At 39.3% G+C, this 26,499-nt stretch overlaps 1 protein-coding gene across 4 annotated transcripts; it reads right to left on the bottom strand.

The window, feature by feature from the left end:
• LOC119650885 (serine/threonine-protein kinase 11-interacting protein) lies at positions 1 to 25,995 on the bottom strand. Of its 4 annotated transcripts, none has more exons than XM_038054058.1 (10): positions 25,317 to 25,995; positions 23,593 to 25,245; positions 23,416 to 23,533; positions 23,220 to 23,355; positions 17,116 to 17,245; positions 16,764 to 17,048; positions 10,357 to 10,407; positions 9,669 to 10,256; positions 8,807 to 9,256; positions 1 to 809 (listed from the first exon to the last, which is right to left on the bottom strand). In XM_038054058.1, exons 1-10 carry the CDS (start codon positions 25,405 to 25,407, stop codon positions 358 to 360), a joined length of 3,954 nt encoding a protein of 1,317 aa, XP_037909986.1. In that variant the 5' UTR covers positions 25,408 to 25,995; the 3' UTR covers positions 1 to 357. The 4 variants fall into 4 exon arrangements, with proteins under 4 accessions (XP_037909986.1, XP_037909987.1, XP_037909988.1 ...); XM_038054059.1 differs by having other exon boundaries at positions 16,809 to 17,048; XM_038054060.1 differs by lacking the exon at positions 10,357 to 10,407.
• Between the last annotated feature and the right edge of the window lie 504 nt (positions 25,996 to 26,499).

Here is a 26,499-nt window from a genome sequence, read left to right as displayed (position 1 = left end):
TAAAAGAATGATAGCACAAGGTTATGCGTCTAATATATTTGATTGCTGCTTGAGAGATAAATACTACTCAAAAAATCACACTAATTAGAACCGAATATTTAAGCACCAAAAGAATCAACGGAAAACTTTGTCCATTATAGATTACCACAATGCAATGGTCTTTTCTTAATCATAGTAAACTACAATATTTACATATTATTTTAAACTAAAAGAAAGTAAAAATTAAAAAAATACATTCAATTTAGAAAACATATTGAAACTCGATACATAGATAACGTCACAACATCTAAATATATAAAAACATCTACTTTATCCTATAATAGATACCACAATATACTTTTCTTAACAATTATCAATTCAATTACTAGTTAAAGGCACACCGAAAAGTTTCTCCCACGATTGACCAATCGCGTTCAAACAACTCTCGGCATTATCCTCCGTTTCAAAACTACATTTCCACAATTCATATTTATCTTGATCCTCATCGAGAAAATTCATTGAGAAAACATTCTTTTCCGGACGGTCAACTTCAATTAAATTACTCATTAATTGTACATGTCCTAATTCTAGATTATCATTTGAATTATTAAAAAGCCACGAAAAATTCGTTGTGGTTAAATATAAATGGGTGTCACTTGCAAAAAATCCGGTTGGTGACAGAGTTTTCTGTATGGCATCTGATGATATCTCGCATCTGTTGAGTATTGAGACCATTCTCAATTGTTCTTCATTTGTGAAATAGGCGATTTTCTTGAGTATTTTCTGCGAGATTTGATATCCTAATGTGCAGTCGTCGGGTAGTGGGTTGTCTGGAAAGAAAATCAAATGAACTTTTCAATACTGGTTTATTGGAAGCAATTAGTTATAAAGTACTGATTGGGCTGAAATATTTATCATAAATGTAATAAATAGTGAAAGGACTCAACTCACTTTCATTTCAGCAAAGTTGTTACGTCAGAATCGGGAAATGTTTCATAAAAATAAAATGCTTGAATTTAGCGAGATAGAACCAATACTATTCCATAATTGCATATATTTCAACACTCACTGTGCCTAAACATGACGCTATTGAGCAATTTTTGCATCAACATAATAGGCCAAGCGATAAGTAAATAATGATTTGCATGAATGGAATGGTTAATGTAAAAATCGTGATTGTTGCATTACAAACGGGGGAAACCATATCAGTTACAATTAGTCCATGCACATAATTTGTGACTATCCAATATGAGACTCATTATGTAGTTAACATATTGGTGCACTAAGGGTCGAATATTTTTGCAGTATCGTGGGGAGCAGCGTGCATTAAAGCAAGCAAATAGCCAACGTCTGAAATATTTATATCCTCTAAGTAGAAAGTGTGTTTAGGAAAAGATAGAAGCAAACGTCCTGTTATGATCTGCGGCGTGCAAGTAAGAAATAGTTATATATTTAGTGATGAAAGTTCAACTGTGTCGACCAAAATGTGAAGCATAGTGAATTTGAGTCAGAAGCAAACTAAGTTTCATAAAGTTCAGCCTGAATGAATAGCAAAAGTGAAGAAAAGCAAAAGCTATCTTCAAAATTCAAAGTTATAAAGTGAACTGTGTACCGCAGAAGATAAAATGAAACACAATCCAAATGCGATGATTATTTCTATCGTAAAGTCGTATCAAAAGTGGGTGGGTTTCTCTTTACTGCCCTTTATAGCTCGAATTTCAGTTTCATCATCATCAGGTCTAGGCCTGCCTGAATAAAGAACTCCAGACATCCCGGTTTTGCGCCGTGGTCCACCAATTCGATATCCCTAAAACCTGTCTGGTGTCCTGACCTACGCCATCGCCCCATCTTAGGCAGGGTCTGCCTCGTCTTCTTTTTCTACCATAGATATTGCCCTTATAGACTTTCCGGACTAGATCATTCTCATCCATAGGGATTAAATGATCTGTCCACCGTAACCTATTGAGACGGATTTTATCCACAACCTGACGGTTATGGTATCGTTCATAGATTTCGTCATTATGTAGGCTACGGAATCGTCCATCCTCATGTAGGGGGCCAAAAATTCTTCGGAGGATTCTTCTCTCGAACGCGGCCAAGAGTTCGCAATTCTTCTTGCTAAGAACCCACATCTCAGAGGAATGCATGAGGACTGGCAAGATCATTGTCTTGTATAGTAAGAGCTTTGACCCTATGGTGAGACGTTTCGAGCAAAACAGTTTTTGTAAGCTAAAATAGGCTCTGTTGGCTGACAACAACCGTATCATCGTAGCTATTATCGGTTGTGATTTTCGACCCTAGATAGGAGAAATTTTTAACGGTCTCAAAGTTGTATTCTCCTATCTTTATTCTTCCCGTTTGACCAGTGCGGTTTGATGTTGTTGATTCAAATTTCAGTTTGCTCAAGCATATTTCAGGGATGTTTAAGAGCAGTAAAAAATATAAATTCCTCTCTGTTTGAAATTTTTGTTTCCAATAAAGCACAGCATTCTAAGATACGATATAAAGGTTAGATTAATTATGTCGTGTCAATGAGGGTTATATAGCAATTTTCTAGCAAGAATATTTGGGTGATGTTCCAATTTTTCTCATTGTTTCCTAAATTTAATAAGCATTTCGCAGCGTTCGAGAACTTCAGCATGTTATTTACATAACTTACTGCTTACTGCTTTAACCTCTCACACTCAATATAGTGTCGTCGTTGCCATGTCCGACAGCAACGAATTCACCGACCCAAAATATTGCAAAGTGTCTCTTGGAAGAAGTCAAAAGATTAGGCCTCAAAATAGGAAAAGGAGCAGTGGGAAACAGCAGAGAAGTCATTGTCAGACTCAATGATGCCGGGGGGATACAAAATGATGAAATATTAGTATCCTTCGACGTAAAAGCACTGTTCCCAAGCGTACCGATAAAGGAAGCTCTACATTTGTTCGAGGAATTGATCACGACACACGAAAACTCATCCGAATGGAAGAATACGTTTAAATTGTATAAGAAACAGGTCTTCACGTGCATGATTGAATCCTATTTCACATTCAGGAATAAATTTATAAAACAACCTCCGGGGCAGGAATGGGCAACCCCCTCTTACCCCTGCTATGCGAGGTTTTTATGGAGAACCTGGAGGATGAACTCGAGGAAGCTGGGGCACTCCCGAGATTCTGGATCAGATACGTGGATGATGTATTAGCAATTATCAAAAGGGAAGAAGCAGGAAGAATCCTCGAGAAACTCAACCGGACACACAAGAACATCGATTTCATCATGGAGATTGAAAAGGAAGGGGAGATACCGTTCCTAGACTTAAAAATAATTTGGGAAAGAGGGGATTTTGAATTCGACATCTATAGGAAACCGACCTAGACACAACGAACCATCACATACACCTCGAACCACGATTTCCACCATAAGATAGAGGCTTACAACTTCACAGGATGGTCACAACACCGCTCAATGGGGAGAGAAAAAATAAAGAAATGAATTACATCCTGGAAACAGCCAAGAAAAACGGATAAAACAGAAACCTCATCGAAAATCCTATCAAAAAGAAATACTCTTCCAGGAGCTGAACACGGAACCTAGGCAATGGATAACATTAACCTATTCGGGTCAGACGCATAACATCAAAAGGCGGCTACACAAACGTGGATTCCGGGTCACCTGGACCAGCAGACGATACCTGCTTAGGACCCAATTACAATCAGTCAAGGACAAAAACGAGTGTACGGAAAAAAGCGGCATTTATAAGATCTCCTGCCCAGACTGCGACAAGATTTACGTAGGGCAAACAAAACGACTAGTCCACACCAGGGTGCTAGAACACTTGAAGGAGGCCGAATCCGCTAAAAATAAGAATAACCCACACATAAGACCCGCGGTTGCCAGACATATAATAGAGTAGGGACATCATATGTCGTTGGACAACGTCAATACCTAGAAGGAGGTGAACGACGTTAGGAGACTAGATTCCTACGAGAGTCTCAACATCTCAAAAATTTACCCCGAAAAAGGCTAAACAGGGATATATATAATAATAATTTTTCTAATTGGTGAAACTTTTAGGAGGGACTAGGAGAAGAATAGAAGCCTAATTAAAATATTATAATCACAAGAACAACTATAAAAAAACAAATGGGCGAACAGTTAGTTCCCCAAAAATACGTATTTGTTTAAATTAGATACTTTTAGCCAATAAAAAGGAAAAATATCTTCCAAGGCAAGCTTTCATTTCATGTCTGATGGTTACTGGGACGCCGTTAAAGAAGTCGAGCGATTTGATGACCGACTGATGAAGCTCACTATTACCTCAGTTAATTGTACGTTTCATTTTTTCTTGGCATCTGTAATGTCCCCGCCGATGACTATATCGTCATTCCGGGTGATCTTAATGGTCATTTGCTTAAAAAGCCGGACGGCAGCAGCTGTCATGGAGGAAAGGATTTGGAACACTAATGAGTGTGCTGAGCGTATTGTCGATTTGTCGACACTTACTACTTGTAATTTTCAGAATACGATTTATTAAATGCTTGTCTTATCTTCCTACACTTCATAGTGGGGATAGTAATCGCAATCGTTCCCATTTCCTCACTTCTACTGACAGCAAACTTGTTTCCTACCAGAAGAATTGATTTCACTTACGTAATTGCCGTTAAGAACGCCGAAAACACGTAGAATCAACTATATAATTGTCAAGAACTGGCATCAACACGCACATCATATCGAACACTTCTGTTGCGTCAACGATGAAAATGATACTTTGTTTACCGGCCTATTATACCTGTGGGCGCCACTGAAATCTAGGGAGAAATCAAACGAATGAAATCGAGGAAAACAAGAGGACTTTAAGATATCGCAGCTGAGCTTTGGAAATTGAAGATTTTCAAATACATTCTTGACAACCGTATTTGCAACATTGATCAAATAACTGTGAACCAGGATGGGTTTGTCGAGAACTGCGGAACTTTTACCCTAATGTACACTGCGTAATACTCATGGAGAAGGCTCGTCTGGTATGCTTTGTGGTAACAACTAGGGAAGGGCTAAATTCCTCTAGTGCGATCCCAAGGGTGAAGTTTTAAGTGTGGCAGGTATTAAAAATACCGCTTCATATATTTGCCCGTATTAATCAAAGAGGGACCTTCTCGCCACTCCTCCTCGTTCTTGTCATGGACAATGTCACAGGTGACATCGAACTTCCAACGCCGTACACACTGCTCTATGCAGATTATGTTTTCCTAGCCCTACACACTGCTCTATGCAGATTATGTTTTCCTAGCGTACCACAACAAAACTGATCTCGAGCAACTTGTTCAAAAGTGGAATAATCGCGTCATACGGCACGGTCTACGACTGAATCTAAATGGAACAGAATTTTGAACAACCGACCTTAATGAAACAGTCACTATCAACGTCAATGACAGTAACCAGATGAGAACTGAACGATTTATTTAGACCGGATCAATGGCATCAACCAAAGGTGAAACTGTGCCATGAAATTGCTTCACTTATTAGCGCATTAGCGGGTGAGGTGGTGATCGAGTCAATGAAAACGAAGTCGACGGAAACAAGGATGATTTGATATGTTAGATTTTTATTTAGACTCAGGCCCATTTAGGCCCAGAAATTCGAACTAAACATACTAATCGCAGTACCGAATGTGGCAAAGACTACACAACTAAGAATAAAACATGCACCTAGAGACGTAAATATCCGGGCTAAGTGTAACAGTGGAAACATGTACGGGAACTCTCCATGATTTTTTGCACTAAGAATGAACCCGTTTTTCATTTTCACTCATAATGCTATTCAGAAATAACTACCGTCTTCCGTCTAGCTATCAGCTATATCACAGGCAAACAAATGCCGTTAACATCTCTCGGCTTAAATTCGTACTGCAAGCAATTTCTTATCTTCTGAATCATTCTCATAGTTTAGAGACGATGAATGACTTGTTGAATTACCCTCTATGATCGTATCAATTGTTTTTGCTGATCAAGTAATACCTCCAATTCTGTATCTTCGAAAGCATGATTACATCCACGGGTTTGCTCGATTTCGATGTAAAAATCGACGTTATCGAAGGGTTGAAATTATTCACAAGGCATTCTCTCACTGATACTACTTATACCTTACTTAACTGTATTTGATATTAAAACCTTTTACAAATGAGAAATCGGCTCGCTCGCCGAAAATCTAGGCAAAATTTGACTAATGTTTCTATGGGCTTATGTTCATTATAAGCAACTATTAAACAAGCCAGGAAATCGGAAGCTGAAGGCTTTAGGTATGAAAGGGTTTGTGTTTTCTTATGGGAGGCATCTTGAATACGTTACAGCTCCACCTGTACATAGGCATTTCAAATGCACTACTAAAGAGTCGAGGCTGCTAGTCCACAAATTTCTATCCCTTTCAATCGCACCTTACAACAAACAAGGAAGACTTTGAGTGTATTCTTAAGCCCAACTCACATGGCGCAAATATTCGTCCATTCCATTCTTATATTCCTTTTCTTTGGCTTTTATTTAATGACATCTCATTTCATTTCAACAAGTGGAATCTTATTTATCTTTTCTTCATTGCAATAAAGGGACGGATTTGGCTATCGGTGGCTATATTTTCCCACTTCGTCTACAATACCGATCTAACTAAACTACGCTGAACTTGGCAGGGGTTTTGGCAAGGAGCCTGAGAAGAAATTACTCTTCCCATAGCAGTCGACAGATACTGCGACACATCCCAATATCGTGAATTGTCCGCTCAATGTCGATGATCACAGCGAAGCACTAGATAGACCACCTCTATGGAGAGCCTTGATCGTTAATTGCGTACAAAAATGTATCATTGAATACAAACTAGCGCTCAAAGTATTCGATGAGATCTTTCGCAGCAGACCTGCAGCAACTACTGGTAGTAGATGTGGAATGCGTTGTTCATTGTAAGATTGTGCAGTAAGTGGAGATGGGAGTAAACCGTGTGATAAATGAAAATGGTAGCAGATGTGGTCCAAGTATGTAATTTTTGTATTTTTTCTTGATTTGATAATGATTGATTGTGTATTTAAAATATTAAGTAAAAATTTTGATTTTTAGGAGCTGTTTAGTCGAGAAAAGTATCATTGTTATATTGTTCGTTTGCTCGGTGCTTTCAAAATGATCGGCTTGGACACAGTCTAATGATTTAAAGAGCTTGATCATGATAGTGGTTGTCCAGAAGAAGAAACTGCACTGTTAATATGTCCAACCACTGCAAGATAATCAAGAACCGAGTTGACGATATCACAATTGATAAGTGCAATGAAACGCTAAAAAGATCTCAATGTCAAGCCTTCCAGCATTCAACACGTGCGGATGAGCACAAGCGTGGGCGACTTTAAAGAGTGCGTTCTCTTGGAGAAAGTGCAGAGTTGCAAAAATAACACCAACTTCGTCTTCAGGAACTCCTGGCATCTCTGGCATCGTCGGCCCCCAGAAATCGGCAGTCGATCGTGGTGTCGAGCTAAATTCGCCCCAGCGGCAAGTGCCAACAGTTTGCAGATCAGAGAATTAGTGTGGCCAGCATTTTCACACGGTAATAACATTTAACGTCGATCAGTATTTCATCAGTGATAATGACAAAATGACAAACTGATCGTCTAGGGTATTTTTATGGCAATGATGGACTGATGAAAACTTAAATTTTTAAATGTGGCTGTTGTACGGAAGGTCGCGATTCAAATCTCACTGGTGGTAGTGAGATTTTTATCGTGATTTGACATCGGATACCAGTCGACTCAGCTATACCTGAGTCGAATCAGGGTAATAGTCTCGGGCGAGCGCAATGCTGACCACATTGCCTCCTACAATGTACTGTAGTGTACCGTTACGGTCTTTAATGAAGTGATCTAACAAACTTGAAGGTCCTGATCCATTTGGATTGTTGCGCTAACGATTATTATTATTACGAAGATAAGTTGAGTATAATACAGTTGTTAAACGAAGCATGGCTTCAGAATGGTTCAAATCTTTAAATACATCCAACAAAAAATGGTTTTTGCCGTCTTATTTATACTGCATACGTCAGTTCATAAGTCTATTGATTGACTTATGGAAGACTCATGAAATACCGATCGTATTAGGTTAGCCTAGGGTATAATCACCATATTCATCAGCTCTCATTTCTCAATACCGCTAGACAATAAACTTAGAAACAGAAACTGTGGTGATCAACGACCTCAGGTGCACAAAATATGGATAATTACAAACATTATCGAAATAAGTAGACAAAGCAATAATATAATGAGGTACCAATAACGAAGTCCCGATTGCTCTCTTAAAAAGGGTTCAATTCTAGATGGCAGGAAGTTTACAGAGGCTGTGAAGTTTAAAAGGGAATGGAAACGTTCGCTTTGCAATTTAATTTTTTTTATTTCTAGTCGGCTTCGTTTCTCATCAAGTGGATGCGAGTTTAAAACCAGTTCGAGTGGGAATACACTTTGAATTTTGAAAAATACAAAATCAGCTAATCCCTTCCAATATGATTCGTAGTTACATCGTATACTGTCTGGTTCTTGCAGTTGATCTATTGATAGCAACATCTACCAATTAAGTCTCAATGTTGCTGGGTGAAACTGTGAAATACGAAACACGCCTGCAATCATTGCCACCTTCAACCAAATGGACGTCACCTAGGGCTTATTCATCTCTACCTAATTAATACTTACTACGGAAATTAATAAAAACGAAAATAATATTCTCGATTGTACCCCATATAGAAAATATAAAAACCGTCTTAGTCAATTAATCAATCAATAAGTGCTAGAAACTTTATGCAAAATTAATCTCATACTTACTTGCAAAATATAACAGCAAACTATCTGTACGTAAAATATCCTGCAATAATATCAAATAAGTTGTCAATCCTTTCAATGTAAACGATAATCCAATTTTCCATGGCAGCAATTCAACAGATTCTATACGATCAACTTTCACACTTGCTACACGTTTCAACCATTTTGAAATATCATCGCGTTCTGGCCCATAGATCTCCATAACGTAAAATCGAGTTGTGGACATAACCATTACACCTTCAAATACATTACCACCGACTTCACTGAATATTTTACCTTTGACTAACCACTTAAAGTTTTCATTTGAGTCTTCAAAAACGTTTTGAAATAAATGTAATTTCAAGCGATGATCAGCATCACTGAAATCTGTATAGGAGAATTTGAATTTATCACAAGTAATTTCATCCTGTTTTTGCGAGCGTGACATTAAAATGTTTGTTGATTGAAATAGGCCTGGAATGAAAAGAAATTATGGTTTTTAGTTGTATTTGGTTTTTAATAGACATAGGGTCGTAAGTGGTCGAAATACAAAAATTATCATGTCTGGTTTAGACCACCAGTATCTACCTTTGTTCAGCTACTGTAAAAAAATAATGATGATATTTAAAACTGAATACCTAATCATCTAGATAACCGTTAGCGTAACCTACACCCATATTAAAATTAACAGAAGCTTTGTATGGTGCCTGTTGTCGTTATATAGTTGCCAAGAACACCCATGTGGGGCTATTGCGCGTAAGCTACCATGAAAGGGGTAGCCTAGACAGCGTTATGCTGACCCAAAATCTAAGCCTAACTCCACTTTACGTCACCTATATTGTTCATCATTTTTATTTCATCAGGCTTAAAACGCTTTTCTACTTACCACCAAACATAGACGATATAATAGAATCTTCCTTCTTAGAATCCTTTCCATTTGAGGTACTTTTCATTTTCAACGATCTACGGTCTGGTGAATTAACCGCCGTCGAATTCTTATCGTCCTGTTCATAAGCTGTACATATACTATCTGTAACGGACCCAGATGAACTGCTTTCCGTTAAGTTAATATGGCCTAGAGAAATTTTCTTATTATCATCAGGATGTTCACTAGTTTCTGGAGCTTTAGTGATTTCTATACGGAAATCTGTTGATGTTTCTTTACTAACAAGTGTCGACAATCCAGGAGCACTGGTGTAGCTATTATCCTCGATTGTTTCCAACGATGGAACTCTAGAGATTCTACGCTCTTCCGATGTTTTGCGACTTGAAAACGCATGGTCTAAGACTTCAATGCTACTCTGGCTTGGATTACTTAATATTTCGATATCACTTTCACCATTCTTGTTGAAGTTGAAGTCCATATCACGATCATTGGTTGAGCTGCCGGCAACGCTACGATTTGAGTCGAATGAATTTTCGGAACGAGTGATTTTCGAACAAGATGACGACTCATTTAAAGATCCTGCAGAACCTATTTGGTATCAAGGAACAGCGAGTGGAAGGAAGATAAAAAAGGGATAATTAACTTCACTAAGACTGTATTCTTCTCATTTATTTGATTAGTGACTAACTACTTATATGATGGTTAGTGGAAGATTTCCAGGCCCCGCTCATCAGCAGTGCTAGAGATCAACGACACAGATTGGGTTAATCTTCTTCAACACATATATTAATATACATTTGTTACAAATACCACAAGTAAATATATATTTCTAAATTATATATTATTCAACTACGTCCAATAAATTCACATAGGATCATAAGATATAGTTGCCTTTGATAGATAGTTAGAATATTAAGAACTACATTTGCTCAAATTCTTGAAATGTACAAATACATTTATAAATACTACTGTTTATCTCCTGTTCAGTCCTAGGGCATCCGCATAGTGAGACTATGCTTCAATTTCATTATCATTACACTTAATGCTGTGCAAGTGATAAGCTCACAGCAGCAAGACAAACACAAGAGAATACGACCACTGAGAGTCGAACCCAAGCCAACGAGATCGAGAATAAATATTACTAAGAATATTCGAAGATTGAAATTTCGTTATTCCAAGTGCCGGACGATTTTCTCCGTTCTTTTTCATTCCTGTTCAAGCCTGAATTTTTTTTGAACATATTATTACACAAAAGGTGTCGAGGTATGAGCTGATGCCCTTGACAAGGAGGTGCATCGTAAGCGCCTTTCTCAAGTGTAGAGGCGGAGAGGTTTGCGAGTGGCGTCTGCTTATCGCGCAGTCTCCGAACCGGCTGTGGTGGTGATCGCGGGAGTGATCCCCGTTGCCCCCCTTGCCAAGCAGCGCAAAGCTATCTACCGCCATAAAGGCGAGAACTTAAGAGAGGTGGTTGTCAACGCACCCTTACCGAGTGGCAACTTTCTTGGCAAAATGAGCCAAGGGCCAGATGGACTGCGTGGCTCATCGATAATTTAGACCCGTGGTTGAACTGAGCGCATAGTGAGATTGATTACTTCCAAAACCGGAAGGGCGGAAGGGCTAGCCCGAAGTAATGTGTCAAACGATTCCAGGTTAGTTCTCTGATGACAGGGAGGTGTTCAGTTGGTATGCCGACAGCGTACTATTGCGGGAGTCCAACACTCTGTGCGTAAACGCATCCACCTACCCTATTCCAAAAAAAAAACATCATGACAGCAAGTTCTGTAATAGAGATACGATTAACGACCTGGGCAATCTAGAATTACATCTGCCACTAATGTATAGATCAAACGTAACATATGAAGTGTGTTGTTGCCGTTTTTGCTTTTTTAATTATAAACAACAAAAATTTCATTATTCTATAAATCGACAATTCAGAACGACTGAGAAGCCCACACACAGTATTTGATTAAGAACCGATAAACAATAGGAAATATGGAGGCAACCAGCTACACTAAGCGAATCAAAGTCTGACGATTGGCAACGAGGCATTATCTGTCTTATACAAGAAAGGGAAATATCACACAGTGCAGCAGTTACAGAGGTATCACGTTGATGAGTACCATCTGTAAGCTATTCTCCGCTATCTTGCTAGGTCGGATAGCCCCCATACGCCCAAAATATCATTGGCACATACCAAAGAGGCTTCATCCAGACATATCAGCAACACCACTCTCGAGATCATTCAACATCAACCACGGTTGACACTGGGCTAAAAACATATCGTCCCACAAAAAGGCCAAAATCCATATGATATGATGAAATAAATCCATTTGTATTTTGCAAAGTAGTAGCAAACATTCACTGCAGCTAACTGGGAATAGTTAGACCTTGAATGAAAAGTAATTTCAAAGTATTTGCTATTTCAGAAAGTAGCTGCGGTTAATTTGAGCTCCTGTTTGATGATGAATTCTCTTTGAAGGCATTAACAGACTAGTTTGTTTCCATTCGACGGCCCTTCTTGCGTTCAAATAACTGTTAAACACTCTCATTCAGTGATGGTTTGGCAAGCGGTAGTGAGCAAAATTCCTGAGTCCTTGCACTTTGTAGAAGGCAGCAAATACCAGTAACAATATTTAAAAGTATTCTGCCATTTAAACAACAAATGGAAGCAAATGGAAATTCTACAGTCTTTATGCAAGGCAATGTACCCTACCATGTCGCGAAATCTCCTGATATCAACCCAATTGAAAATGATTGGAGAGTTTTAAAACAAAAGGTTTATGAGAGGCAAAACCTTACGAAGAAAATTTTAACACAACATATTCGTGAAGAAGGCAATGCACTGAATCTTGTGTTCAGAGTATACCACACAGAATTAAAAGCATAATTTCAAAAAAAAAGGTTTATTATTTTATTTCACAGCTCACAGCTGTTCATAATTCGATGGCACGGCACTCTAAATTTTTATCGAAAAGGGGTCCGGCTCAATTGCGGCCGACAGGGAAGCCCGCAGAAACCTTAACTTAGCTTTACAGCAAAACGCGAGAGATTGCGCCAACGAATTCCACCTAAAGTTTGACGTAAACCACAGGGAAGTAACTTTACAGTTATAATGGGATGATTCAAAGGTCTTCAACCTCCATTCCACTAGCGAAATAGTGTTATTGACTGCCCCGAAGTCCTCTAGACACTATGGAAATGCCCACAGTTCTTGAAACGAGCCCCTGGATATTTGCAACAAAATAACGAACAAAAAAGCATCCAGCCTAAACGACACAACCAAAAATATCCTTAAACTAGCTATGAAAACTAGCTTGTAGGCTGCAGGAATATCTTTCCGTATTATCGACACGGCTCGAAATTGGCATCCTCCTGACGAACAAGAACCTTTAGATAATTTGAGAAAAAATGTTGCATAGTAAGTTACAATAGATTGCTTGCGGTTGTTGATGGCCTGGGAGCCCGTATTCCAGTTAGATCAACTATTAATACCATCAAATAGACAAAAATGCAATTCAAGAGGAGTGCGAGGTTGTTATACTAAATACCACCAATATTTTTAATTGCTCGATTTGGAATCTACTTAGCAAGTCGCTAGAGACGATTTGTATTTCAGGTTATCTCACCGCTATTGCGGATGACGTATTTAAGAAGTACGTTTTTTTACGCGGGCGTCTCAGTGGTCTCTATACTAGGGCCACTACATCATGTACTATAATAAAATCAATTTTCAGGCTCCAGAATAGGATTTATTGGTTATATATCCCAGACATTGACATGCTTTAAGGGTGCATGAACACTAGGGATCAATTCCTTACTTTGTTTGCCTTAGTTCAAATGCACTTTAAACACGAAATCGAGCCCACCCAAACCGGAGTAGCGCTCTGAAAGGCGGTTTTGGAATCGAAGGACCAAGTTATCTAGAAGGGCTTTATCTGAGACCAGAAGCTCAAATTAGTTGGTTACGCCATTGCAGATGAAGGTATATGCAAGGTCGGCTTAAGAATAAGGAGATAAAGATCTGAGAAAAAAGTATCCCACTTAGCTAAATAACGGAAGAAGTTAAATTTCCCTTATACAAGAGAGAAAGCACTAAAGAAATCCTCAAGTGTACGAATGACATAACCAATTTGCTAAGGAATGGAAAGTGGTACTAGTTCACTGGAATATGCTTCAGATCCTGCTGCTTTAGCAAGTAAATATGTAACAGAATCTGAGAAGCACCAGCAATCGCATATCAAGCGTAAAAAAGAGAAAAAATCACCACGTATTTGCATTGTCGTTAAATAACCTTAAAAAACATGGTTTAAATTAGGAGGTTGTTTGTTAGCCGAGGTCTTAAAATGAAAGATTGCCTTGGAGGATATTTTTCCATTTTATTGGCTAAAAGTATCTACTTTAAACAAATACGTATTTCGGGGACCAACTGTCCCCTTATTCAGTGTTTTTATGTTTAGCCAATAAAACGGAAAAATATCCTCCAAGGCAATTTTTCATTTTAAGCCTTTACCGTTGCGAAAAACGGTCTAAAGTGGCTTTTCCAGAAAATGCATTATTATATAATGTGAAGTGTTGGTTTGTTGAAAACAAAAACGAAGAATGAATTTCATAAGAACTTCAATAGATTAGGATTATCTACTTTGTCTAACACAGCGCAAATCCGGACGAGAATGTGTGAGTCACGACTAATTGCACAATACATGGCAAAAACCTTTCAACTCGATCGTCGTCGAGCATACAGTCGGCGCAACATGCTTCAACGATAAGCAATGAGCTTATAAGCATCATGACTCACGCCATGTGCAACAAATTCATTTGATAGGCTTTCAATTATTTCTTCAATAAATTTTTGAACAAATAATCTCGGTTTCTTTTTCAACCATTTTTATCTGTGTTTCAAACGTTGCTATAAGGTAGCCCCGTTAAATTATAGTTATTGGGCTTCAATTTCATTCCACCACTGTTGCTACTCATTGGATTGGAATTAACCTCGACTGACTTAATGTACAAGTTATTTCAGATGTACTATAGAATTATAATAATCGTTGGCACAACAATTCATATTGGATCAGGGCCTTGAAGTGTATTAGAGCACTTCACTCAAGACCGTAACGGTACACTACAGTGCACTCGCCAGAGATTATAACCCTGATTTGACTCAGGTACTTATTCACAGCTGAGTCGACTGGTGGCCGACATTCAGTCACGATAACCAATTCCTCTGCCACCAATAAGATTTAAACCGCGACCTTCCGCTACGATAGCCCAAGGCTCTAACTACTGGAGCTATCCATTTAGTTCAAATTATCAGGTTGTCCACAAAGTTTTCGCACAAATATTAATGTGACAATTAAAAAGCAATTAGCAGACAAACCAAAACAGCAGGTACAACATGTGATATCCCAATGGAAAGGTCAGAGTCCTAACTATAAAATGCATGGTAAATTATCCTTGAAGGATCAGTGTTGTGAAGGATATTCAAGGATAAACATGGAATTCGACAAAGTACATTTTCGTCATTGCCTTTTTTACGAGTTTCAAATGGGGACGAAGGTGCCGAAGGCGATTGAAGATTTGTCGAAGGTATTCGGTGAAGGAAAGGTAAAGCGCAGGACAGTTTACGATTGGTTCGAAAAATTCTACAGCGGAGACCTGACACTTGAAGATGAACCTCGCTCAGGAAGACCCTATACGATTGACGACGATATCCTGCGCAACAAACTGGAAGCGAATCCTTTTCTTTCGACACGTGTGCTTGCAGAGGATCTCGGTGTATCAAAATCAGGAGTAGCAGTAGCCATTACGCGTCTTGGATGTGTTTTGAAGAGCACAAAGTGGGTACCGCACGAACTGACTGAGCGAAATCTGGCCGATAGAGTGAGAATTTGCTCCGCTAACCTTTTACGGAACGAAAACGACCCTTTTTTGAATCGATTGGTAACTGGCGATGAGAAATGGATTGTGTACGAAAACGTAGCGAAGAAACGAGCCTACACTCATCGAGATCAACCGGGTCCATCGGTAGCAAAGCCGTCTATTCATCAGCAGAAGCGAATGCTCAGTATATGGTGGGACGTTCGTGGCCCCATACAGTACGAGCTTTTGGGACCAAACGAGACCATTACCGCCGATAAGTACTGCGAGCAGCTCGACAGATTAAACACCTAGCTACGTTCGAAACGACCAGCATTGGTCAACAGGCGAAATATTGTCTTTCATCATGATAACGCCCGGCCGCATACATCTTTAACTACTCAGCGAAAATTGAGTGAGCTTGGCTGGGAAGTTTTGAGTCATCCTGCGTATAGTCCCGACCTTGCTCCTTCTGATTACCATTTGTTCAGGTCCCTCCAACATTTTCTGGATGGTAAAAAAATGACTTCTGAAGCTGACCTCCAAAGTGCACTTCGCACGTACTTTGAGGGGAAGGGGGAAGAGTTTTATAGAGGGGGGATTTTGAAGTTGCTCGATAGATGGAGGGAAGTCGTATCTAATGGAGGCAATTATATATTAGATTAAATAATTAAAGGTTTTTATAAACTTATCTGCTGAATTCTGTCTTTGATTTGTGCGAAAACTTTGTGGACAACCTGATAGTTTATATTATATTTTGAACGAGCAATTTCCTCTGTCAACTCATTGAAAAAAAGGTTGAATTTGTATTGTATTACTAATTGACAATAACATCGACAACATCATTGTTGATTTTTGAACATCAGTGACATTTAAAACATACCTAAAATTCCTATGTGAATTTAATTGGAATTAAAGGTTAATAGCCTAAGCCTGTTATTGTGTTAGCAAAAAGTACATTATAGCCTTAACCCATTTAACACGTGCTATAAAATATAATAAGTTATTTCTACTAGAAAACAACAACACATACAAGTAAACTAGTAATACACAAAAAACGTTAAAGTGTTTCCACAAAATATTAAGCAATAAAAAATAAAAAGGAAATTATACGTCTCTTGTTTTCAATCTTTCATAAAAATATTTCTTACTCATAAAAAAAAATAAAATCAATCCAAATTTCAAACTCAACCAAATTAATCCAAAAAAAATGGAGAAAAATTTAGAAAATCGAAAATTTACCTATACTGCTATGTGAAGCACTTTCTTCAATTACATATTTCTCACCAGCACTTTGTTGTCCCGCAGTAGAATTAGGTGCGATTCCTACCGCCGAAGTTGATGCAGTAGCAACGACTGACGATGACGTAGTTGTATTCGGTGGAGGCGGTGCAGGCACGGTAGTAATATTGCTTACAACAACTGGAAGCTCTTCATATTTTGGAAGAGAACCACTTTTTGTTAGAGAACTAGGTCTTTCGTGTAATTCAACAACGAATATACTACCGCACTCGGGACATATGACATCTGAAATGAAACAAATAATGATATGATTGAAGTTGACATTAAAAGTGTTCTGAGTAATGATACTTACCAGCATTGGATTTTTTAGAAGTATTTTCACGTGAAAATTGCATTGAACATTTTATACATTTATACAGAGTCTGATTCATTTCGGAAAGAAGTCGTTTGGACAGGATTCCACGAAGGTATTTCTCTAGTTCCTGTGAAAGAAATGGGACATGTTAACGAGTCCATAAATGATGCAGAGATAAAAAATTTATCTAGTAAATTGAAATGTTTTCTCCTTCAACATACACAGCATGAAAGCTTCAATAAAAATATTTTCAAATAATCGTGGTTTGGTAACGGGGTCGCAGACTTAAAACAAAACTACCTCGGAAATGTCTTCTTCAACGAAAAATTTGAACGTTCTCTACTTTCAGGACCCGTTTTCAGATTTGCAACATTCCGACAATACTCTTTGTCAACTCAACTCAACTTTTACGAACCGGGATCATAAAATTTGTCAAATTATGATCAAAGTTCACATATTTGGACTCATTTTGCATTTTTTATATAGTATTATGGATTCAGAGACCAATCCTTTTAATACAATAACAATATTGCCACCAGATAGAAAACGGCAAATACAACAAGTGATTTCCCACTGGGCTCAAATTAATGAATAATACTGCCTGCACTTTATTATATGTATCTGAGCAACAAATTGGAATTTTCTCTTGGAATATTCACTGGACATTCCAGAGATGCAATGGAACAAAACTATAGAAATTGTAGAAAAAACCGTTTTCCAAAAATTATTGAACCTGAAAGAACCCTCAACAAGCGACCAATTTACTGTTTACAAACGGAAAAAGGAAACGCCATCCTCATCATGAAGTAGCTTAACTAAACCTCACAAACAAATGATACAATTAACACCATGTCGATACCGCCACTGAAAATTTAGTACCTCTCGAAGCAATGCATCGTGAATTTTTTAACTGGGACATTGGCATATGTACAAGTAAACAAATATCAAATCAAACAATGAAAAAGTTCACTGTGTCATGCAGCGCTGGTCATTATAGAAATGCTTAGCGGCCGAATTAATCGTCTTACACAAGTAGTGATACTCTCTTCCCTGTTGTGACAACAAAATGGACTCATTGTCATGGTGGAAAAACTGATGACGAATTTAGTGGCAAACGGGTCTTCAATCAACGTGATACGCCGTTTAGATGGACACCGCGCATGACGAAACTTTTAACACCTTCAGGAACACGCTTCTGCAATTGTAAAAGGCGATGTGTGACAATTCACTTCAATTGAATTTGATGAACTTTGTTGGCAATTCAATATTGTCACCTTCGTTGTGGTCCTCTGGAAACGTAACCAGAAAATTGAAGACGTGGACGTTAAACTCTATGTAAAGCCGATCAGCAGCCAGACCAATATGGAAGGCGAATCAAGCCCTAGAATAGCTTCAAAACGTTTTCCTTTCACCATGGTTTTTATTGATGGGAATCATAGGCCCCATGGTGCTAAATCCTCAGAATAAAGCAGATGTGGACAGCCAGGTACCTTGTTTTAGACTAGTAACTCGTCGATCAGAAGCAAGCAGGATACGTTGTCCTGAAAAAAGAGGGAAGCACTGGTCCTTTTTTTGGTCTCTCTTTCTGTATATTTTTCTGCAATATTCAAATTAAATTTCAATTTTCGTCTTAGGGTCCTATTCATACACCCAACTAACATCTTCAGTTGTCATCTTTTCATGAAGATTGAAGTTGCTGCAAGACGATCTCTCAATTTCCTGTAAACCGACGGCCGCTAAATCAGTTGAACAGTAAACATTCCCTTGCCATGGAGAAAATAACAGCGCTACCTGTATAATGAGCCGAGCGTGCTGCATGAGTGCTAAGAAGAAGCCTCAATTTCGGAGTTCATCGGCTTCAATCTGCAGCAATTTGAGACCGAGACGGATTGAGGGAGTACTGTGTTCCAATGTGATTAGGATTTCAGGTGGACCTGGTCGATAAGGTTTGATCTGATAAAAGATGCTTCCAAAAGCTCTAAAGCAAGCTGTATGATTTATTATCCAAAATACATTCGAAGAATTCCTCTTGAAAGTTTTCCTTTGCAGTGAGAATCATTCTTCGGTGCATGGGGAGCTTTTCGCCCGTGATGTAACTCGGGCTGCATATTCTAGCTTATATCTAATTAAACTCCTAAAGAGCCAAAGGCTTAATCCCTTTTCTGTGATGGGACTCACTTTTGATACCGGTCACTGTAGGCAGTGCGTTGATTGAAGCTGAAGCGTTTGTTAGGATATCGTTAAAATGAAGTTTAACAATAAGTGAGCTGGTTATGGTTGTGCCAAGGAATTTGTTATGACTGATGCGTGAAAGCAGTTGATGTAAAATCTTAATTTTTTAAATCCTTCCCTTTAGTGTTTGACAAATCTTATAATTTGTTGCAATGGTTCACAACTCGATTGGCTTTCAGTATGAGGTTGCTCGCTGATGAAATGAGGAAATCGCCAGCAAGTTGAAAAATTGCTGTTGAGTCAACCGCAGCCATTTCTCTGAAGTCGTTTAAAGTAAGACAAAGTTAGTCAGGTTAAGTGTGGCACGAAAAGCTTTCAAATAATTCATACAATTCATGATTGTATCTGATTCGCCAGGCAACTCCTTCCTTCATGGGTCTGAAAATCTTTCGGGAGGACTTTTCTTTCGAAGATATCAATCTGTTTTTCCGATAGTCAAGGTCAACGTTTTGCATCCATGCAGCAACACGAGATGAATCTTTTACAGATGCGTAGTTTATTGCGTCTGTGTACTTTTCTTGATTTCGTTATGAGGAGGACCGCATAAAATGCTTTATGGACAGTAGTAATTTTTTTTCGTTTCCCTCCTTCGAGAGTAGGACTCCTAGGTGGACGAATTGATCAATCTGTTCGAAATTATGCTCACCCATTACAATGTTCTCCATACTAACCGTCTATCGATGTTTTGGTCATGCATTTCGTTTGGATTCATAGACTCTGAGCCCCACATCATTTGCTGCTGACTCGAACTGCTCAAACACTTCCTTCGCACGAAGCATCGATTGGACAAGAATATCGACATCAGCTGCGTACCAGCTGCGCGGATTTTACCAGTAACGTACCTCTGGTCTCAACTGAGGCCACCTTCCTGACGACGTATTCAAGCATTCAAGTTAAAGATAGTGGGAGCAAGAGCACCCCCACCAGTTGGTGCGCATTGATGTAATATTCCCAGCACTTTTCAAACACCTGTTTAACTGCGAATATATCTGGTCGATTGTCGATCGTCCGGATCTGGAGCCACCTTGGTATATCTCGATGATGTTGTCTGTAAACTCTCTCAGCCGTCGTTCGATTATATTTTTCAGCCCCTTGTAGCACCTGTAGTTTTTGCAACGCAGAGTCACTCTTTTTGTACACTGGACAAATTATACTTTTCCTCCAGTCGTCAGGCATTCGTTCGGTTATCCAGATTCTGCTGATTAGTATGTAGATTCGACTGGTGAGCTCTGTTCACCCTTCTTTTAAGAGCTCGGCTGGGAAGCCATCGATTCCCGGAGCTTTATGTGATTTTAATTTAAACAAAACTGCCTCTACTTCGTACGATGTTGCGGGTGTGGGCACTGGTTCTCCGTTTGGGTGATCCGGAATGACAAAGGGCTAGAAATGTGTTGTCGTTGGTTCAAGAGATTTTGAAAATACTGAACCAATCTTGCTTCTATTTGAGCCGCGTCGCTAATGATATTGCCATTCTGATCTCTACAAAAGGTTGTTCGCGGTTTGAAACCTAACGTCATCTGTTTTACTGTGCGTACACCGTCCTTCTTCAACTGTCGTCAAGTGTTAAAATTTTGTTGTTATTGAACTTTTGTTGTTCTCGTCTGCAGATCTCCTTAGCATATCGCCTTAGTTCGTGATACTCACATTACATTTATTACTTTTACAATCTCCAACTCTCTCATTTTGTGGAGAAGATGGTAACTGGATTAAAGTTCTGCATTTTTTAGTTACGTAATGCTGACCACCTTGCCTCCTACAGTGTACTGTAGTGTACCGTTACGGTCTTGAATGAAGTGCTCTAACATACATCAAGGCCCTGATCCAATATAGATTGTTGCGCCAACGATTATTATTATTATTATTTAGTTTGTTTCCAAACTCATTGAACGCTTTTAAAGTTTGATTTAGCAACCTTTGATAATATCTGATTACTTGGGTGGTTAAAGGCAGGAATACCGCTATTAAAACTAAAAGGTAGAAATTATACTGAAGAAGTATTCCCGTTTACAATATGACCTGATCCTGGAAGTTGATTAGCAGGTCACTGTCGACCGCAAAGGATCAGGTGCTACTTCAGTGTAGCATTAGTTGTTATTAAAAAAGTGCATTTTTGTATTTTTTATCGTGCATGTGTAATGTATGATTATATAATAAATGAATTGACCATATTGTTTGGTTAATGTACAACATAACAATAAAAACAATATCAGTTAGGGACCACGCCCACTGGGAACGACACGACAGAATATTGCCTATTGTATTTGCAGAATACACATATTGAAAACACTATTATTAAATAAAAGAGGGACGAAGACGGCTAGGGTTTCGTACAAGCCCAAAGGAGCATCGTGACCGAAGCGGCCCGCAGATGTTATATGCTCCCTTTTATAATTCGCAAAAGACGACGGGGGTGCGAATTATATTCAACGTAAATCCGACACGGAGCTAGAAACTTTTTCTCAAGAATTGGGGTGGTCTAAGTCCGCATCCACCTGATACCGGACGGGACGAAATGGAGAGCAATTTGCTCCCACTTTTTATGGTCCCCCAATTCTTGAAAAAAGTGTCTAACCCCGGCCAAGCTTTGGTCCGAACTGTGGGCGGATTTACGTTGAATATAATTTGAACCCTTGTCGTGTATTGCGAATTATAAAAGGGAGCGTATAACATCTGCGAGTCGCTTTTGCTCCCAAGGCAGAGGTGAGGCAGCGTCTTATGAGTTGCTTCTACCCTGGTACGAAACCGTAGCCGTCTTCGTTCCTCTTTTAAAAAGGAGATGTCCGTGGACCATAAAGAGTGGGAGCAAGTTGTTTTCCATTTGATCCGGTCCGGCATCAAGTGGATACGGACTTAGGACTCTCCAATTCTTAAAAAAAACTATTTTTAACTTATGTCTGATGTAGGCAAATGCTTCTGACTGCCTCAGAAAACAGACAGAAGAATGTCTGTGTATGCTTCAGACATCAGACAGCCAAATGTCTGAGCCTGCTTCAGACATCAGGCAGACGAATTTCTGTGTATGTGGCAGGCAAATGTCTGTATCAGACAAACGCCTGCTTCAAGCAGTCTGTTTCTATTTCAGACAAATGTCTGGGTTTGGCTCAAATATTTGCTTGACAAATGTTAGTCTGATGCGGAAAAAGGTTGTCTGGAACAGACATTTGCTAGCGCAGACATTTCGTCTGTCCGATTTCTGAAGCAGGCACAGACATTTGGCTGACACCAGTGCAGATGTTTGTCTGACACAGAAGTTTTTCTGAAGCAGTCACTTGTTCGAGACAGACATTTGTTTGACACGGACACAGCCATTTGTCTGTCTAATGTCTGAAACATGTACAGACATTTTTCTGTCTGTTGTCTGAGACAGCTAGAGACACATATCTTGCAAATACACTAGGCAATATTTTGTCATGGCTTGTCGTTTCCAGTGGACGTTAGCCAATCTGCCGTGTTGTTTCCAGTAGGCGTTAGGAAAACTGTCGTGTCGTTCCCAGTGGCCGCGCTCCTTTAAAACTCAACACCTCATAGAATTGGTTTTAGTTCACAATGATAGCATTTTACCGCTTTTATTCACTCCTTAGAGTATAAGACATCCGCATTGTTGATAGAGTTTATCCTCTCCATTGTCCATTGCGACTGTGCTCACTGGAATTCAAACCCAGAGCATCGAGATTGGAAGGCTAACACGTCACTCCCTCATCCATCACTCCGTCAACTACATCAGCAGTAATGTGTTAGTATTACTTGTTAATCGTTGCATTGCCGGACTTTGCCATAGTACAGGACCAGAACCAAGAATATGTTTGTCCAGGAATTTCACAAACTTTTGTTTTCAAAGCAATAAACCTAAAAGATAAAAAACAACTCACCTGACACAATCCTTCCTCAACCGTGAAAATGCGTTCTTTCTTGTCTTTCTTCACAGTATCGAAGTTGATACGAATGGTGTCCCCTTTAATTCTCTCACAACTCTCCAATATTTTCAAACTCCATTTGGTTTTTGTCCTGCAAAAGATCCAATGCAACAATAACTGACCCCTTAGAAACTTTAGTTAGCTAACTCACCTTCGTGTTAAAATATCTCTTTCCTTAATGTATGTGTCTGAAACTGCCAAAAACACTTCATCGTTGTAGTCAGATTGATGCACAATGTACGTCACTTCGTTTTCATCAGGTTCAGAAACTAGGAGAGATTCAATTTCTTTATATGATTTTCATACAAATGAGGATCTTTATACTTACTTTCTGCTTCGTCGTTTCCAATGCCATAAATGTGATCTAAATTCGGTTCCTCGTCGTCATCTTGTGTTGATTTATAAAACGTTTCATTCGGATCTTCTGAACTTTTCGTGGCAACGCTCTCATAAACAGTCTCCGGTTCAGATGCCACTGGAGATTCTCCTGATTTGATTGGTGAAGTTGGATTCGATTCCAGTTTCTGTGCGAATTTATTAGATGTCGGAGTTGAAGATAACATATTCGCGGCACTACTCCGCTTGATTTCCTTTTCTGATTCTGAACTTTCCTTTGGAAGAGCGGAGGCAGTCATACTGCCAAGAATATCATCAATAAATTGTTGTGACGAGACGCGACTCGTTGGTGCTGCTTCACTTTCCTTTATCCCCAGCACACTTTGCACCATATGAGCATTTTCATTTTGCAGCCAACCGGATCCGAATTTCTCGCGCATTTCATCGATTTGCCGCTTTGTTTCCAAATGATCCTTATTGCCTTCGGGAACTTGTGGTTGAGAAACCTCCTTGTACGTTGCCGCTTGAATTGATGGGTTTTCGTCCTCGATTTCCACAGTGCGTACTTTTGCCTTCTTTTGTCTTTCGGTCACAGATGTGGTCATTTCACTGGTTGTCGATTCTGAGAAACGAAAACTGCGAATTGATCCAACGCTTGAGGCTGGAGTTTGATTTTGTGAAACTCGACTCGGTGTAGATATGCCACTGGAACGGGTGGTTAGTGTGAGACGCGATGAAAGCATAGAATTCGCTCCAACCACAGCCTTTTCACTTTTGCTAAGAGTTTCGAAGTCTAGAACGAATTTCGTGCTCGTTGTATTTTTATTTAAATAGCGGGCGGTCATTTGACGGTGTTTTGGGTGACATGCTAACGGATTGCCACTCAATTTTAGGTAGCGAAGAGCTACTAGGGTGCTGACTGGAAGCAAGTACGAGTGGTCGAGAAGGCAGTTGTCCGAAACGTCCAGTTCGTTCAGAGCATCTAAGCGAGAAAGACCCGTCAGATCCTCGATGAAGTTGTTGCTCAGAATTAGAATTTGCAGTCGCCTTGGTGCCTCTGTGTGGAATGTGGGGACATGCACGAGGCGATTGAAACTCAAATCCAACATTTTCAAGTTCGGCAACCATTTGACCGCATCCACGCTAACCAGTTGATTGTGACTAAGATTCAAATTCTGCAGCCACTGTGCAAACTCTAGAGACGAATCTACCGCCCGCAAATTGTTGTAACTGAAATCGGCGTATTTAAGCTCATTCCAAACGAACCCATTCGACCTATCACCCCCGCAATACGTGATGACATCTTCGACGTTTTCCAAACTCCGCACACAAACAATTTGCTGCAGCTGAGCACGCATCGGCTGAATGCCTATTATTTGCTTCACGTTGACCTTCTGAACTTCGAGCCGCCGCAAACTGTGAAACTTCCCAATATCAATAGTTCCCTCGAAGTTATCTTCACCGGGGAAATGTGTCACACACAAGACCAAGGTTTTTTGCACAAAATCATGAATGAGCTGCAAGTCTCGGAACACTCCTGACTTGGAGTTGTTTGGCTTGACCACTTGGAATGACATCGGCGAGCATAATTCATTTTGGTCAGCAATTAAGGTGAAGGAGTCGTTGAGGGCGCGAAGCAAATGGCCTAATTAAACATTGTCAACACAGCATCATTATATTGATTAGATTAGAAAACATAAACAGAGGTAGACTCACCAGACACCGTGAAAGTGAACTCGGAACTGAGAATTTTATCGCCGCTATCTCGCAGAAGTTTTGCGAGAGTCGAAATTTGTTTTGGGTCCATGACGCCGTCTAAATTTAGAACTAATTGTCGACGCTGAAATGTTCGTCGGTTCGATCAACATTCGACACGGTAGCAGGCGGAGTACAATGTGAATTATGATTTATAAGAACGTGTACGTTCCGTTGTTCCCGTCGATCGTGATAAGTGAAATATGGATGAAGTCATTAAACGTTGCACTCACTTGACTTTAGTCATTACTTCTTCAGTCGCATTAGCACCGATTAGGAATCTTAGCTTTCTGCGAAGTCCTTCACGTTCTATCGTTCGTCATGCTTAAAATTAATCTTTATTCTGTACATTTCTCTGTATCAAGGGCGATGAATTTTATCGCCGATTTTCAATAGGACCCTGAATTCTGATTACAGGTTTCACTTCACTAACTTCGAACTGATGATAATTTGAATATCTTCACATATCTATTTGTATTGTTGTCGTAACACTAAGGAGTATTGTCTTCTGTTCGTGATATTGCGTTTATGGGATAAAAAAAGCACTGCGTTTGTTCAAAAACACAAAAATAGTACACAAAAACCAACTATACACGACCGTCCCACAAAAGCGAAATGTCAGATGAAACAGGCGCAGCTGTTTCGAAGTTTACAACTCATTCATATTCGAAATTGAAAGTGATTGTGAGGCTGCGCTCGGTTTGTTTACATGCAAACCTGTTGGAGTAGCTTGTTTGAAGAAGCTACGTTTGAACGGGGGGTGGCTGATGGTGAATTGGATTGGATTCAGGAAACGCTATATTTATATAGAGCTGATAATATGAAGTTGGACATGATGTAAGTCTTAGACATAGTAAAATTATTTCGATTATTAAATCCATAAAAACGAGATAAAAGTAGATCGTATGCATAATTTTTTAGGTTTTTGGATAGCTATTGGATGAGAAATGATATCTAAGTTTATCCCAAAGGATGTATAACCACCACAATGGATCATCTTAAAGTGGTGAAGCCACAAGCAAAATATCCTTTAGCTAAATTATTTGCAGATTGCGTTGGAGGGGAATATATGCTCGTATATGATGACTAGTATCTTCTTAATGGAACATAGAATAGAACTACCCACGCGCCGCTCTCGGTATAC

Source organism: Hermetia illucens, chromosome 3 (genome assembly GCF_905115235.1).
Source record: "Hermetia illucens chromosome 3, iHerIll2.2.curated.20191125, whole genome shotgun sequence".
NCBI classification, from domain to species: domain Eukaryota; kingdom Metazoa; phylum Arthropoda; class Insecta; order Diptera; family Stratiomyidae; genus Hermetia; species Hermetia illucens.
The sequence above is the reverse complement of the archived record's forward strand: the minus strand, read 5'-3'. Positions and strand labels throughout refer to the sequence as shown.